This window comes from Rattus rattus, chromosome 17 (assembly GCF_011064425.1).
Source record: "Rattus rattus isolate New Zealand chromosome 17, Rrattus_CSIRO_v1, whole genome shotgun sequence".
NCBI lineage: Eukaryota > Metazoa > Chordata > Mammalia > Rodentia > Muridae > Rattus > Rattus rattus.
Window position 1 is genome coordinate 12,737,722 of NC_046170.1, and position 15,087 is coordinate 12,752,808.

General features: G+C 38.9%; 1 protein-coding gene across 1 annotated transcript in view; it reads right to left on the minus strand.

The window, feature by feature from the left end:
- Terb1 (telomere repeat binding bouquet formation protein 1) overlaps positions 1-15,087 on the minus strand; it is a 53,527-nt gene that overhangs the window by 10,583 nt on the left and 27,857 nt on the right. Inside the window, exons 12-14 of the mRNA XM_032887981.1 lie at positions 12,543-12,892; positions 9,083-9,147; positions 8,724-8,816 (exon numbers count right to left, since the gene is read on the minus strand). Coding sequence (XP_032743872.1) covers positions 8,724-8,816; positions 9,083-9,147; positions 12,543-12,892 — 508 coding nt within the window. The remainder of the gene's footprint in view (positions 1-8,723; positions 8,817-9,082; positions 9,148-12,542; positions 12,893-15,087) is intronic.

Genomic DNA, 15,087 nt, shown 5'->3' on the forward strand with positions numbered 1-15,087 from the left:
GAAAACAAAACAAAAATAAAAGAATATGCTATCAGGCAAGGCAAAATGTTATACACCAATAGTCCTGGCTTTTTGGGAGGTAGAGCTTAAATGCATGGATCACTTAAACCTACCTATAAATTCTCAGGCCAGCCTAGGTGTTAAATAAATACCTCATCTTTCAAAAACAACACCAAAATTCTATCAAGTGTTGTTAATATGATGAATGTGGTACAATGTAATGTTCCAGTATCAAAATTGTGATCTACCTTGAGTTAGAAGTATGGTGTGTACGACACACTACTGCCACCAACATCAAAATAACAGGAAGAACAATCACTGGTCATTAATATCTCTCAATATCAGTGGACTCAACCCCTCAGTAAAAACACACAGGCTAACAGAATGGATGTGTAAACAGAATCCAGCATTCTGTTGTATACAAGACACATATCTCAGCAACAAAGATAGACATTATCTTAGAATAAAGAGCTGGAAAAAGGTTTTCCAAGCAAATAAGACCTAAAAAAACAAGTTAGAGTAGCCATTCTAATATGTAATAAAATAGACTTTCAACTGAAAGTAATCAAAAGAGTGTGGAAGGATGTTTCATGCACATCAAAGGAAAAATCCACCAAGATGACATCTCAGTTCTGAACAATCATTGGTCACAAATGGAACCCTACAAATTGATAGTGGGAAACTTCAACAGCCCGCTTTCACAAATCAACAGGTCATTGAGACAGAAACTAAAAAGAGAAATAATGAAACCAGCAGAGGCTATGATTCAAATGGACCTAACATACATTTATAGAACATTTCAGTCTAAACAAACGAATATACCATATACCTTCTTTTCAGCATCTCATGGAATCTTCTCCAAAATTGACCATATAATTGGTCACAAAAGCAAGACTCAACAGAAACAAGAAGATTGAAATAACCCCATGCATCTTATCAGACTTCAACAACAACAGAAACAACAGAAAGCCTACATCCTCATGGAAACTGAACAACACTCTAGTTAACAATCACTGAGTAAGAAAAGAAATAAAGAAATTAAATTCTTTCTAGAATTCATTGAAACTGAGGGCACAACCTATCCAACCTTATGGAACACTATAAAAGCAGTGCTAAAAGGAAAGTTCATAGCACTAAGTGCCCTCATAAAGAAAACTGGAGAGCTCTCACACTAATGAATTAGAAGTACAGCTGAAGGCCCTAGGGGTTGGGGAAAAAGAATCAAACATACCCAGGAGTAGACAGCAGGAAACTCAGGGCTAAAGCCAATCAATGAGAAACAAAGAGAACAAAACCAAGATCTGGTTCTTTGAAAAATCAACAAAATAGACAAACCCTTAGCCAAACTAACAGTACCCAAATTTAAAATATCAGAAATGAAAAGGGAGACATTAATAATGTATACACTGAGGGAATTAAAAGAATCATTAGGTCTTATTCTATAAAACTGGAAAATCTAAACGAAATGGATCATTTTCTAAACAGATACCAATTACCAAAGCTAAATCAAGATCAAGTAAACTATCTGAACTGTCAGTCCTATAACCCCTAGTTATAGAACTAGTCATTAAAAGTCTCTCAACCAAAAAACCCTTGGGTCAGAAGGATTTAGCACAGAATTCTACAAGACTTTCAAAAAAGAGTTAATGTCAATATTCCTCAAACTATTCTGCAAAATAGAAACAGAAGGAACATTGCCAAACTCATTCTATGAGGCCACAGTCACCCTGATACCAAAACCACACAAAGATTCAACAAAGAGAGAATTTCAGACCAATTTCTCTTATGAACATTGATGCAAAAATACTCAATAAAAAACTAGCAAATTGAATCCAAGAGTACATTAAAGACATCATCCACCATGATCAAGAAGGCTTCATCCCAGGGATGCAGGGGTGATTCTATATATGAAAATTCATCAACATAAACCACTATATAAACAAATTGAAAGAAAAACACATGATCATCTCATTAGATACTGAAAAAGCCTTTGACAAAATCCAACACCCCTTCATGTTCAAATTCTTGGGGCGATCAATGATACATGGTGCATACCTAAACACAATAACAGCAATATACAGCAAGTTAATTGGCACCATCAAATTAAATGGAAAGAAACTTAAGCAATTCCACTAAAATCAAGGACAAGACAAGGCTGCCCACTTTTCCCATATCTCTTCTATGTACAAGTTGAAGTTCTAGTCAGAGCAATTAAACAAAGGAAAGAAAAAAAGGAAATCAAGGGGAAACAAAATTGAAGAGGAAGAAGTTAAAGTATCACTATTCTCAGATGATATGATATTATACATAAGTGACCCCAAAAATTCTACCAGAGAACTCCTACAGCTGATAAAAACTTTCAACAAAGTGGTTGGATACAAAATTAACTAAAAAATAAAATCAGTAGTGCTTCTCTATACAAGTGATAAATGGACTCAGAAAGAATTTAGGGAGACAATACCCTTCACAATAGCCAAAAATAATATAAAATATCTTGGTATAACTGTAACCAAGCAAGTAAAAGACTTCTATGATAAGAATTTCAAGTCTCTGAAAAAAAAATTAAGGAAGATATTAGTAGATAGAACGATCTCCCATGCTCATGAATTGGTAGGATTAACATAGTGAACATGGCTATCTTATCAATCAAAAAACAATCTACAGATTCAATGCAATCCCTACAAAAATTCCAACAAAATTCTTTACAGACCTTGCAAGAACAATTCTCAATTTCATATGGAAAAACGAAAAACCCAGGATAGCTAAAACAATCTTGAACAATAAAAGAACTTCTGTAGGAATCATTATCCTTGACTTCAAGTTGTATTATAAAGCAACAGTAATAAAAACTACATGGTATTGGAAACAGACAGGTTGCTCAATGGAATCAAATTGAATACCCAGAAATAAACACACACAACATATGAACACTTGATTTTTGACAAAGAACCCCAAAACATACAATGGAAAAAAGAAAGCATCTTCAACAAATAGTGCTGGTCTAACTGGATGTCTGCAAGTAGAAGAATTCAAATAGATCTAAACTCATCACTCTGCAAAAACTGAAGCCAAGTATATCAAAGACCTCAACATAAATCCAGATACACTAAATCTAATAGAATAGAAAGTGGGACATAGCCTTGAACACATTGATAAAGGAGGCAATTTCCTAAACAGAACACCAATGGCTCAGGTTCTAAGATCAACTGACTAAAGGGACATCATGAAACTGAAAATCTTCTGTAAGGCACAGGACACTGTCAATAGGACAAAAAAGGCAGCCTACAGATTAGGAAGAGATCGTCACTAACCCTACATTGGACAGAAGGCTAATATCCAAAACACACAAAGAACTGAAGAAGTTAGACACCAACAAACCAAATAACCTAATTTAAAAATGGGGTACAGAGCTAAACGAAATTCTCAACAGAGAAATCTGGAATGGCTGAGAAGCACCTAAAGAAATGTTGGATGTCCTTAGTCAACAGGGAAATACAAATCAAAATGACTCTGAGATTCCACCTTATACCCATCATAATGGCTAAGAACAAAACCTCAAGGGACAGCACATGCTGGCAAGGTTGTGGAGCAAGAAGAATCCCTCCATTGCTAGTGGGAATGTAAACCTGTATAACGATTCTGGAAATCAATTTGGTGGTTTCTCAGAAAACTGGGAATAGCTCTACTTGCCTGGCTATACCGCTTCTGGGCATATACCCCCAAAATACTCCACCACCCTACAAAGACACTTATTCAACTGTGTTCATAGCAGCCTTATTGTAATAGCCAGAAACTGGAAACAACTCACATGTCCCTCAACTGGAGGATGGACAAAGAAAATGTGGTTAATTTAAACAAGTAAAACTACTCAGACATTAAAAAAAAAGGCTATCATGAATTTCACAAACAAACGAATAGTACTAGAAAATATCACCCTGAGTGAGTTAACCCAGACCTAGAAGGACATGCATGGTATGCAGCCTCCAGTAAGTGGATATTAGCCATAAAGTATGGATAACCACACTATAATCCATAGACTCAATGAAGCCAAATAACAAGGAGGACCCAAGGGAGGATGGATGAATCTTACTCAGAAGAGGAAATGAAATAAGTATTGGAGGATGAAAGAAGGGAATTGGCTGAAAGAATGGATGGGGAGGGGATCAGGGCAGTGGGGGATCAGATGTAGGGAGAGCAGGGGAGAAAGAAGGGAAATCAGTGGTGGTGGGGCAGGGGGCATGCCAGAAACCTGGGATGGGTGGAGTTCCCAGGGGGTGTATGAGGACGACTCTAGCTGAGACTCCTAGCAATGGGGGATATGGATCCAGAAGTGTCTACTCCCTCTAGCTAGGCAGGGCTCCCAGAGGAGGGATAAGGACAGCAACCTACCTATGAGACCTTCAATCTGAAATGTGTCCTGCCTACAAGAAGTGCAGGGTCAAAGAGAGCAGAGACGGAGGGAATGGCCAACCAATGACTACCCCAAATTGAGACCCATCCTATAGGCAAGAACCAATCCCTGGCACTATTAATGATACTCAGTTATGTTTGTAGACAGGAGCCTGCACCACCCAGCAGCCAATAGAAAAATATGCAGAGACCCATAGCCAAACATTAGATGGAACTCGGGGAGTCCTATGGAAGAGTTGAGAGAAGGACTGAGGGACCGGAAGAGGGCAGAGACCCCACAGGAAGACCAATAGAGTCAATTAACCTGGACCCTTGGGAGTTCCCAGAGCCTGTATCACTAACCAAAGATCAAGCACAGGCTGGACCTAGGCTCCCTGCACATATGTAGTGTATGAGCAACTTGGTGTACATGCAGGTCCCCCCAAAACTAGAACAGGGGATGTCCCTTAGTCTGTTGATTGCCTGCCTATGGATCCCATCCCCATGTATGTCCACTTTGTCTGGCCTCAGTGGAAGAGGAAGCACCTAGTTTTGCAGAGTGTGTGTGTGTGTGTGTGTGTGTGTGTGTGTGTGTGTGTGTGTGTGTGTGTGTATTTGTGTGTACTGGAGCAACTAACAACCATGGGGGCTCCCCTTCATAAAGGAGAAGAGGAGGTGGAATGGTGGAATGGGGGGAAAGATATGTGTGAGGGGGTACTGGGAGGAGAGGGGGGCTGATTTGCCTGCATGTATATCTGTGTGCCAATGACATGTTGTACCCAACAGAGTCAGAAGAGGATGTTAGATCCCCTAGAATTAGAGTTATAGATGATTGGGAACATCCATGTGGGTGCTAGGGATTGAACATGGGCCCTCTAAAAAAGTAGCCAATGTTCTTAGCTGCTGAGCCAAATCTTCAGCCCCTTATTTTTTAAGTGTATGTGTGTGTGTACACTGTTTAGGAAGGATTAGGAGGTGCAGCCTTGGGGTCACTGGGGGTGGACTTTGGAGGTTACAAAAGCCCATGCCAGGCCCAGTTTCTCTCTTTCTTTCTGTCTCTGTCTCTGTCTCTCTCTGTCTCTGTCTCTGACTCTGTTCTCTGTCTGTCTGTCTGTCTCTGTCTCTCTGTCTCCCCCCCACCCTGTCCCCACTGTAAGCAAGGCCCCAAGTAAATATTTTCTAAGTTGCTTTGGCCACATTGTCTCATCACAACAGTAGGACAGTAACTAAGACAGCTATAGAAGCCAGAATAGAGTGCCAGATCTGCTAGTGCTACAATTACAAGTAGTTGTGAGCAGTAAATGTTGGAAATTAAACTCAGGTCCTCTTCAAGAGCAGTATGGCTCTTAACCATTGCCCTAAGTGTAAAGAGTTTCTATTCAAATATATTCCCAGTGTATCTGAATATGAGGAATAGAAAGGACAATCCAGCTTTGACTGCTATGCACTAACAAACTGTTCTCAAATAAACTTTTAGGAAGAATTCCTTATTTACCACCCTATGCCTATGCATAGTTGAGTGACCACATGATTAAAATTAGATGCATTATGAGGAGAGAGAGAAGTGCCCATGCTTTACCTTTACCAACTAAACTCCTTTTCTTGAGCTCCAAAGATAGTTGGAGCCCTGAAGTACTCTTAACTAGTGTAGTCCACTGCCAATCTTTACAGGGTATTCCTCTCTAATCTATACTATTGATTGGCTCATAATAAAGCCACCTGTTACTCTTGCATATTTATGTGAGCCCTTATTTTCAATGCTTTAGATAACAGGTCATTAACCTAAAAACATCTGACTCTAACCCTGGCCACTGATAACAGAGCTATAAAGTAAAACCCCATGTCAATAACCTAAATAAAAAAATAATGAGTTAATAATGAATGAGTTTTAAGGGGAAAAGGCTCCAGGTAAACTAAAGTTTAAAGTTCAGTGGAATGACAAAAAGAACTAAATTAATTAGCTGGATTTAGAGGGAAAGAGAGCCTTTACCTAACTTTAACATATAAAAATAAGTAGAATGTCAAGAAAGGAGGGACAAAGATCACAGCAATCGTGGATACTTGTCTAGTATGTGTGAGGTCCTGGGTTCAATCCTCAGAAACGGCAAGAATGAGTGTGATAGTGGACAAGAGGACAAGTGCTAGGTTTTAGAGGATTAAGGGAGCAACTGTACTGAGAGAGAAGGAATCAGAAGAGTCAACAATAAAAACCAGAAGAATGCTCTGGCATGCTCACACATGCTGATAATCCCAGCCCTTAGAGAGCAGAGGCAGGAAGATTGCTGAAAATTCAGGGCAAATTTGAGGTCTGAAGTCAGCTAGGGCTACACAATCAAAACCTATCTTTAAAGATCTCTCTCACGGCTGGAGAGATGGCTTAGTGGTTGAGAGCATTAACTGCTCTTTCAGAGGATCTGGGTTCAATTCCCAGCACTAACATGACAGCTCACAACAGTCTGTAACTGCAGTTCTGGGGTAATTGACACTTTGGCTGCCCCTCTTAGGCACCAGGCACACAAGTGATTTACAGGCATACATGCAAGGAAGGCTCCCCTCCCTCCCGGCCTCTCACCCTCTATCTTAAAAAAAGAAAGGTAGAGCAGATGAATATTTAAAGGGAAAACAAATAGTACCAAGTACTTTTTTTAAGATGAGAAAAAATAAGCATGGTTCAAGTAGGACAAATGGATGTATCAACCCAAACTTCTTATCTAGATATTTCACAATGAATTCAACATGGCACTATAAATACTGTGGCATTTATAAGGAAAGTACACCGATAATTAGCATCTATTAGACATGAACAACTTAAACCAAGGAGTCCACATTTTTAGCCCTGAAATATTATGTTAATCTAGGAGTGGTGGCTCACAGCTGAATCTCAGGCTAGCCTAGGCTATATAGTAGGTTCCAGGCCAGACTGGGTTACAGTGTGATAGCCTGTCTCAAAATCAGAGAAAAAGAAATGAGTTTAAACCACATTTTTCATATTAATGGTTTGAATAAGAATGGCCCCCACATGCTCCTATATTTGAACACTTAGTCACAGGGAATGGCACAACCAGAAAAGGATTAAGAGGTGTGGCACTGTTGGAGTAGGTGTGCCCTTATTGGAGAAAGTGTGTCACTTGGTGGAAGGGGGCTTTGAGGTTTCGAAAGTCCAGAGTCTCTCTTTTGGCCTACAGATCAGAATGTAACTCTCAATACTGCTCCAGCACCTGCCTGCATGCTGTCCTGCTCCTCCCATCATAATGATAATGGACTATATCTCTGAAACTGTCAGCAAGCCACCAATTAAATGATTTTTTTTTTCATAAGAGTTGTTTTGGTCATGGTGTCTTTTCACAGCAGTTGAACTGTAACTGACACTGGCTTTGTCTGCTTGCTTGTTTGTATGTTTGAGAGATGAGGAAGTAACTACACACTGCCTAAACTAGACTGGAGTTCCTAGGCTCTAACCATCCCTGTGTCAGTCTGCACTCTACCCACTTCTCAGTTTTCTTAGTTTTTTGAGACAGGGTTTCTCTGTGTAGCCCTGGTTGTCCTGAAACTCACTCTGTAGACCAGGTTGGCCTTAGACTCAGAGAGATGCCTACCTCTGCCTGCCAAGTGCTGGGCTTAAAGGTGTTTACCACCACCTCCCAGCTCTGGAATACAGGTGTGATGATTTAAAGGAAGGGACTGCAGAACGGAGTTTACAATTTACAATTTATGTGAGACAGAAGAAACAGGATATGGGATTCATATTATGGTTATACATCAGCTTCAGAGTAACAGATGCATGTTATCATCCAAAATAGAATAGTGATGTTCTGAACTGAACATGGAGTAACCTCAATTTTTTTTCTATAAAGCAGGGTCATTAAAAAGTGAGCATGAAAAATAAAGAAATGGTAGGTTTGTGAAGAGAAAGGCTGGGGTCAGTACAATGAGACTTTATAGAAAAAAATCAGTAGTAGGGCATGGTACATTATGAACATTAGTAAATTATAAATATAAAATTATGTATGGCATACTTAATACCTGTTTAGAGCATAATACAGAGTAAATACTTCTCTACTCTCTGAAAGCATACTTATCTTGCACATTTAAAGTTATAGATGTGTTATGATAAAAACAAAACAATAAATAATAGACATACAATTACACTTACTCATGTGGGTATGACCTAAAGCAAAATAGAGAACACTAACTTGAATGCTTTCATTCAAGATTCAGGTTGTCATTTATTCAAAGGACATGAAGTTAAATCACTAAGGCAGAAGTGTTATAAATTCTAGTTAACTAATAGCAGATACAGATTCAATTATAAAATTATTACTAAGAATATTTACCTGGGCATCTATATTTTAACATTCTGGAACAGTTGTCAGTTTCTTGAAAACCAACTTCTTTATCTATTATGTCTAAACACAAGGTAAATGGATCTGAAAAAAATCCATAAGATTTTTTTGTTTAATGAAAAGGTTCTGAAATGTGTAAGATTTATTAAGTCTCAGATTTTCATACATTTTTCTCTCAGTACTACATATCCAGTCATATTAGTGGGTAAAGAGAAAGATTCTGGCTATGAGTAAGTAGTGCTAAGGGTGGGTGTGCCAGAGTTATATAGGGCAGGTGTACCAATTTACACTTGAGTTTTAGCCATCCACTACTTATTTTCTTATGAACAAACAAACAGTTTAAAACATACCTGTTTCTGGTACCTGCTGTTTTCTATTTTTGACAGTATGGGTCAGATGTTTAAGGACATGGTCACTGAAAGAAAGTGGATACTATGTTACTAGAAGTAAAGGTTCTATGATGTGGGGGACATTTTAAACAGTTATGTGATTCTCAATGTCCAACAGGCAGATGGAGCTGGATCCAAAACCTATTGCTATAATCTGAACATCAAATGCCCCTCAAAAGCCCATTACTCAAGCCCTGGGCAGTACCGGGAGATTTTGAGATCCTTCAGGGGTGGGGCCCTCTTGAAGGTTTTAAGGTCACCAGGCATACATCCTTGAAGGCGACTGTGTAACTCTAGCTTGTCCTATTTCTTTTGTTTCTTGGATCATGAGGTAGGTGGTTTGCTCCAACAGATGCACCTGCCATGCTGTGCTGCCCTTGCTAGAGACCCTAAATCAAAGGGTACCTAGCCCACCATTTCAGACTTTAACTTTCAGAAGCAGGAGACAAAATAAATCTTTTCCCTTTGAAAGTTAATTGCCTAGAATTTTGTTGTAAGGAATTTTGTTGAAATGACAGAAGGTTCTTTTTATAATTTTATTTATTTTAAGACTTACTACATCAACAAGCTTGGCTTTTTATCCCTGAAAAAGTAGGGTTAAGCCCCCAAGAACTCACAAGACCCAATAGACTCTTTGGGGAACTCAGAAAGCAAAAAGAAGACAGAAGACAAATACTTAAAAACACTACAGATTTTTGTTACCCAGGGTTCTTTTTATATTGTGGCCCCTTTATACATTTTATTTTAAGTTTTCTATTCAGGAACTTTTCATGCAAGAATGTTCTGGAACCATTGTGCAGCAGGGAGGGTGAAAAGTTCAAGCTCTCACAGACCCCACTTCTTCTTTTTGGGTAGTTAGGCGGCTTATTATTAATTTTTTAATTCTTCACTTCTGCCTCTACTCTAATAAAAACAGGGCCAATCCAAGGGAGGGGGAGGAGAAAGAGAGAGAGAGAGGGAGAGAGAGAAAGAGAGAGACAGAGAGAGGGAGAGAGAGACAGAGAGACAGAGACAGAGAGACAGAGAGAGAGAGGGAGAGAGAGACAGAGAGACAGAGACAGAGAGACAGAGAGAGAGACAGACAGACAGAGACAGAGAGAGAATATGAATATGAATATGAATGTGTGTGGGTGTCTCCTTTAAGATCTAGAACAGAGGACAGGAAAGCTAGCCCTAAAACACATCTGGGCATTGAGGTCAGTCTCCTACCCATGAGAAATAAGATTAAAATTACCTTGAGAATGGTCTTGGAGACAGACCCTTGCCACACTCCTAAGCCTCCTAATTTTCTGAGTACTGTCAAAAGCATAAACTCTCTTTTTTCCTTTTTTTTTTTTTTTTTTTTTTTACTTTCTTTTATTCCTTCTTTTTTTTTTGACAATGGTCAAAAAAAAGCCCCAACCTCTGGACTTTTTCTTTCTTTGACATCTTCCTCCTCTTCCATCACAAAGCTCCTACTAACTCTCTGCCCGGAATGCCAACTTTCGCAACCTCTAACTCCATCTCTCCCCCTGGCAGCTGTTGAGATTTACAGTTTGCCTGACTTGTTTTCCTTTCAAACTCTAATAAAACTGTCCTTGAACTTGAAAAAAAAAAAAAAAGCCTTGCAAAGGAAGTGACAATGTACTCCAGCTGCCTGGTAAGTCTTCCTGTAATCGGATCTTAAGTACAGCAGCTGTCAGACAAACACAAGGAAAGCTGCATGTCTGCATTCTGCTTGCTACCTGTGGAATTAGGGGAACTAAAGGAAACCCAGCAGGATGGTGGTGGCACGCACCTTTAATCCCAGCACTTGGGAGGCAGAGTCAAAAGGATCTCTGCATTTTAGGCTGGTCTAGTCTATATAGAGTCCCAGGACAGGCAGGACTACAAAGAGAAACTCTGTTTCGAAAACAAACAAAAGCAAACCCAAATTGATTTTCATCACACTATTCCCTTCACCACAGTAAATTTGCAAATGAGTATTTGAAACATTGTTGACAGGTTCAGGCTCCCATTATTACTTCAAATATAGGGACTTAATTTAAACTTTCTTTTGTAAGCATAATTTATAAGATTCAAATTTGATTATTGTCTTAGGGTTTCTATTGCTGTGATGAAAAGCAAGTTGAGGAGACAAGGGTTTATTTGGCTTCAACTTCCATGTTGTTGCCCATCACTGAAGGAAGTCAGGACAGGAACTCAGACAGGGTGGGTAACTGGAAGCAGGAGCTGATATGGAGGCCATGGAGGGTGCTGATACTGGATTGCTTCACACTGCTTGCTCAGCCTGCTTTCTTATGGAATTCAGGACCATCAGCCTAGGGATGGCTCCACCCACAATGGGTGGGACCCTCCCTCATTAATCCCTAATGAAGAAAATGCCCTACAGGCTTTCACATATCTTGATCTTATGGAGGTATTTCCTTAATTGAGGTTTCCTCCATTCAGGTGACTTTAGCTTTCATTAGGTAAATGCAAAACTACCTAGCACAAGTATTTCATTCATTTAAAGTCTCCAGGAGCTTAGGATGTAATTCAATTGGTTGAATGTTTGCCTAAGATGCACGACGCCCTGGTTTTGATCACCAGCCCCATTTAAACGGGGGTGGGGGTGTGTAGTACACACAAGATAAGTTCAAGGTCATCCTGGACTACATAGGTAGTTGAAAGATTGTTGAGATTTTTGTTTTGTTTTGCTTTTTGGTATTTGTGATTCATGAGATCTTGTTTCAAAATAAAAAGAAAATAAGGCAAAAAAAAAAAAAAGTCCTTAGTGGTTCCCTATATCCTGTGAATTAAACCCCAAATCCTGAGAACTTACCTTTGATAAACTAGCCTCTATAACTCCTCAACCAAACTCATTGGTCATTTTTTTTTTTAACTTTAGAGCTGGGGATATAGCTCAGTTGATAGAGTACTTAACCAGCATCAGCATGTCATGGGTTTAATTTCCAGCACTGCAAAAAACTGGGTGTGGTTATCCTTGCCTCAGATACCAGCACTTGGGAAATAGAGGTAGGAAGATCAAAATTTCAAGGTCATCCTCAGACACATAGCCAGCCTGGGATGTAGTAGATCCTATCCCAATTTTTTCCCCTCTCACATTCAAGCTCATGACAAGCAACCCTAATTAAAGGCATCCAGATACACAAGCACTAAAGCCATGGAAGTAGGAAGGGGACTTATTAGGAAGAAGAACGGGATTGGCAAGAGGAAAAGATTATTCTGAAGGGGAAATATGATAAAGTACATTTTATACACATGAAATTGTAAAAGGTTAAATACATTTGAAAAAAAGGAAACGAAATGAAGAAAACCTAACTTACGTTAGGTTCCTCCCAATACCATCTTTAATCCTTCCTGTGTCCACAGTGCTTAACAACATGGCACACAATAAATACTTATTGACTAAGCAAGCACTATGATCATTAAACTATACCTGGATTGAGAAACAGAATCCCTTTGGTCAAAAGTTTTTTCTTCGTTTAGGTTTTGAGCACAGCTTGGAGTGGTTTTGGGTAAAATCTTATCTTGCCCTTTCGCTCTATAGAGAGGATTAACTGGATTTGTGTCCTTTATCAGAGTCTTTGGTTGGTTTTCATTTGCACAAGCTTTAGACATGATTCCACTGGGCTTAGAGCTGTGAAGCTGTCTAGTCTGGTTTGTATCCTTATCTTCTGCTCTGGTACCTCCAATCCTATCCCCACATAGACGTTTCGAATTGGTCTGTATGTTTACTTTCATAGACGGGGTATTATCCATACAATGTTCACTGCTATCTTCTTGTTGCTACAATGCAAGAAATAGCAAGTAAATAATTTCAGTATAATAATTTCCTTATAATATACCTTACATTTCCTTAATATAAAATTTTTGATTGATTATATAACACTTATAGTAAAAGAAATAATTTACATTAGGAGGAATAATCATTTACTTAATAAATGATATTAGGATACCTGAGAAGCTATGTGGGAAATTAATGTAGCCAAATGACAGTTTTACAACAGTAAAGTAAAAGTGAACCAAATATTTTTATAATGTTAAATGAAATTATATAGACTCAGGGAGATAGCTAGGTTGATAAAGATGCTTGCTGACAAGCTTGACAACCTAAGTGTGATCCCCAGGACACATATGGTAGAAGAAGACTAGTTTACACACACATACACACACACAGAGAGAGAGACAGACAGACAGACAGACAGAGACAGAGACAGACATAAAAAAAGAAAGTACATCCATCATAAAAAGAATTCTCAAGGGGTAGAAGTCCTTTCTAAATAGTACACAATAATACATCACAAAAGGAAAAATTAATACACAAAATATCTCTGAAAGATCTCCTACAGACCAAGGACAGTGAAGGAGAATGGACTTAGGAGGCAAAGAGCAAGAAGTAAAACCAATGGCAGCCCAGAACGGGAAAGCATATGCAAAGCATGTACTAGAGCACAGAGTAACTCTTAAAAAGCACTAGAAAAACACCTACCTAAGGAAAAAATCAACAATGGCATGGGCAGGTAAGCAGAGGAGACAAACAGTCCACTGGACAGGAAACATACTTAGCTCTTAAACGTAGGAAAATTACTCTATTTCATTGTAATAAAAGAAAATACTATTGAAAGTGCACTGCAGAATCTTCCTTTTCTCACGACACAGTCAAAGCATGTGAAGAACAGACAGTATGCACATTACTGGCTGGAGTTATTCATGTATGCATGACTCAATGTCCTATTTATTTATTTATTTTTGAGACAGTGTTTCATTGTGTAGCCCTGGTTGATTTACAACTTGCTAGATAAACCAAGCTGGCCTCAAACACACAGAAACCCCTGTTTCTGCCTCCAGAGGGAGTTAAAGATGAGTACCACTGTGCCTTTTCTTTTTTGTTTTATTTATCTCTGTACATCTTTTATAATAAAATCTGAAGGTATAAGAAATCCTATAAATTACTTTTACATGCCAATGTTTTTAACTGTGGTATTATAATATCTAATACATAATATTTATTATACATAATATTTATCAACAAATTCATCCCAAAGAACACTGCAAAAGAGTAGTTTCCAATAACAATGCATTAAGTAGTTTTACTTTGGTCCTCTACAAAACTTATTAAAGATTAGTTTTCTTCCTTTCTTTTGACTTATACTACTACTACTACTACTACTACTACTACTACTACTACTACTACTACTACTACTTTTTTTTTTTTTTCGGAGCTGGGGACCGAACCCAGGGCCTTGAGTTTGCTAGGCAAACGCTCTACCACTGAGCTAAATCCCCAACCCCCTACTACTACTACTACTACTACTACTACTACTACTACTGCTGCTGCTGCCACCACCACCATTGTTCCATTTTTTTTTTTCTTTTTTTTCGGAGCTGGGGACCAAACCCAGGGCCTTGCGCTTGCTAGGCAAGCGCTCTGCCACTGAGCTAAATCCCCAACCCCCATTGTTCCATTTTTAAGACAGGCTTTCTCTGTATAACTCTGGCTGTCCTGGAAGTTGCTTTGTAGACCAGGGTAGCCTGGAACTCAGATCCACCTGCCTCTGCCTCCCCAGTGCTGGGACTAAAGACACACACCATCACCAACTGTTAAAGATCATTTTCTTTTTTCTTTTTCTTTTTTCTTTTTAAAGATTTATTTATTATATGTAAGTACACTGTAGCTGTCTTCAGACACACGAGACGAGGTCATCAGATCCCTTTACAGATGGTTGTGAGCCACCATGTGGTTGCTGGGATTTGAACTTAGGACCTCTGGAAGAGCAGTCAGTGCTCTTAACCACTGAGCCAGATCTCCAGTCCAAGATCAGTTTTCTAAAAGGAGTAAACCCACAATAACAGGCAGCAATGGAATAAGAAATAAAGGCTAAACAAAATTTCAAAGCTACAGAGACAGGCGAATAACCTATGCAGGTTTGAGAACATTAACTCCAAAACTGACTACCTAAGATATAATCCCGTAAAAGGTA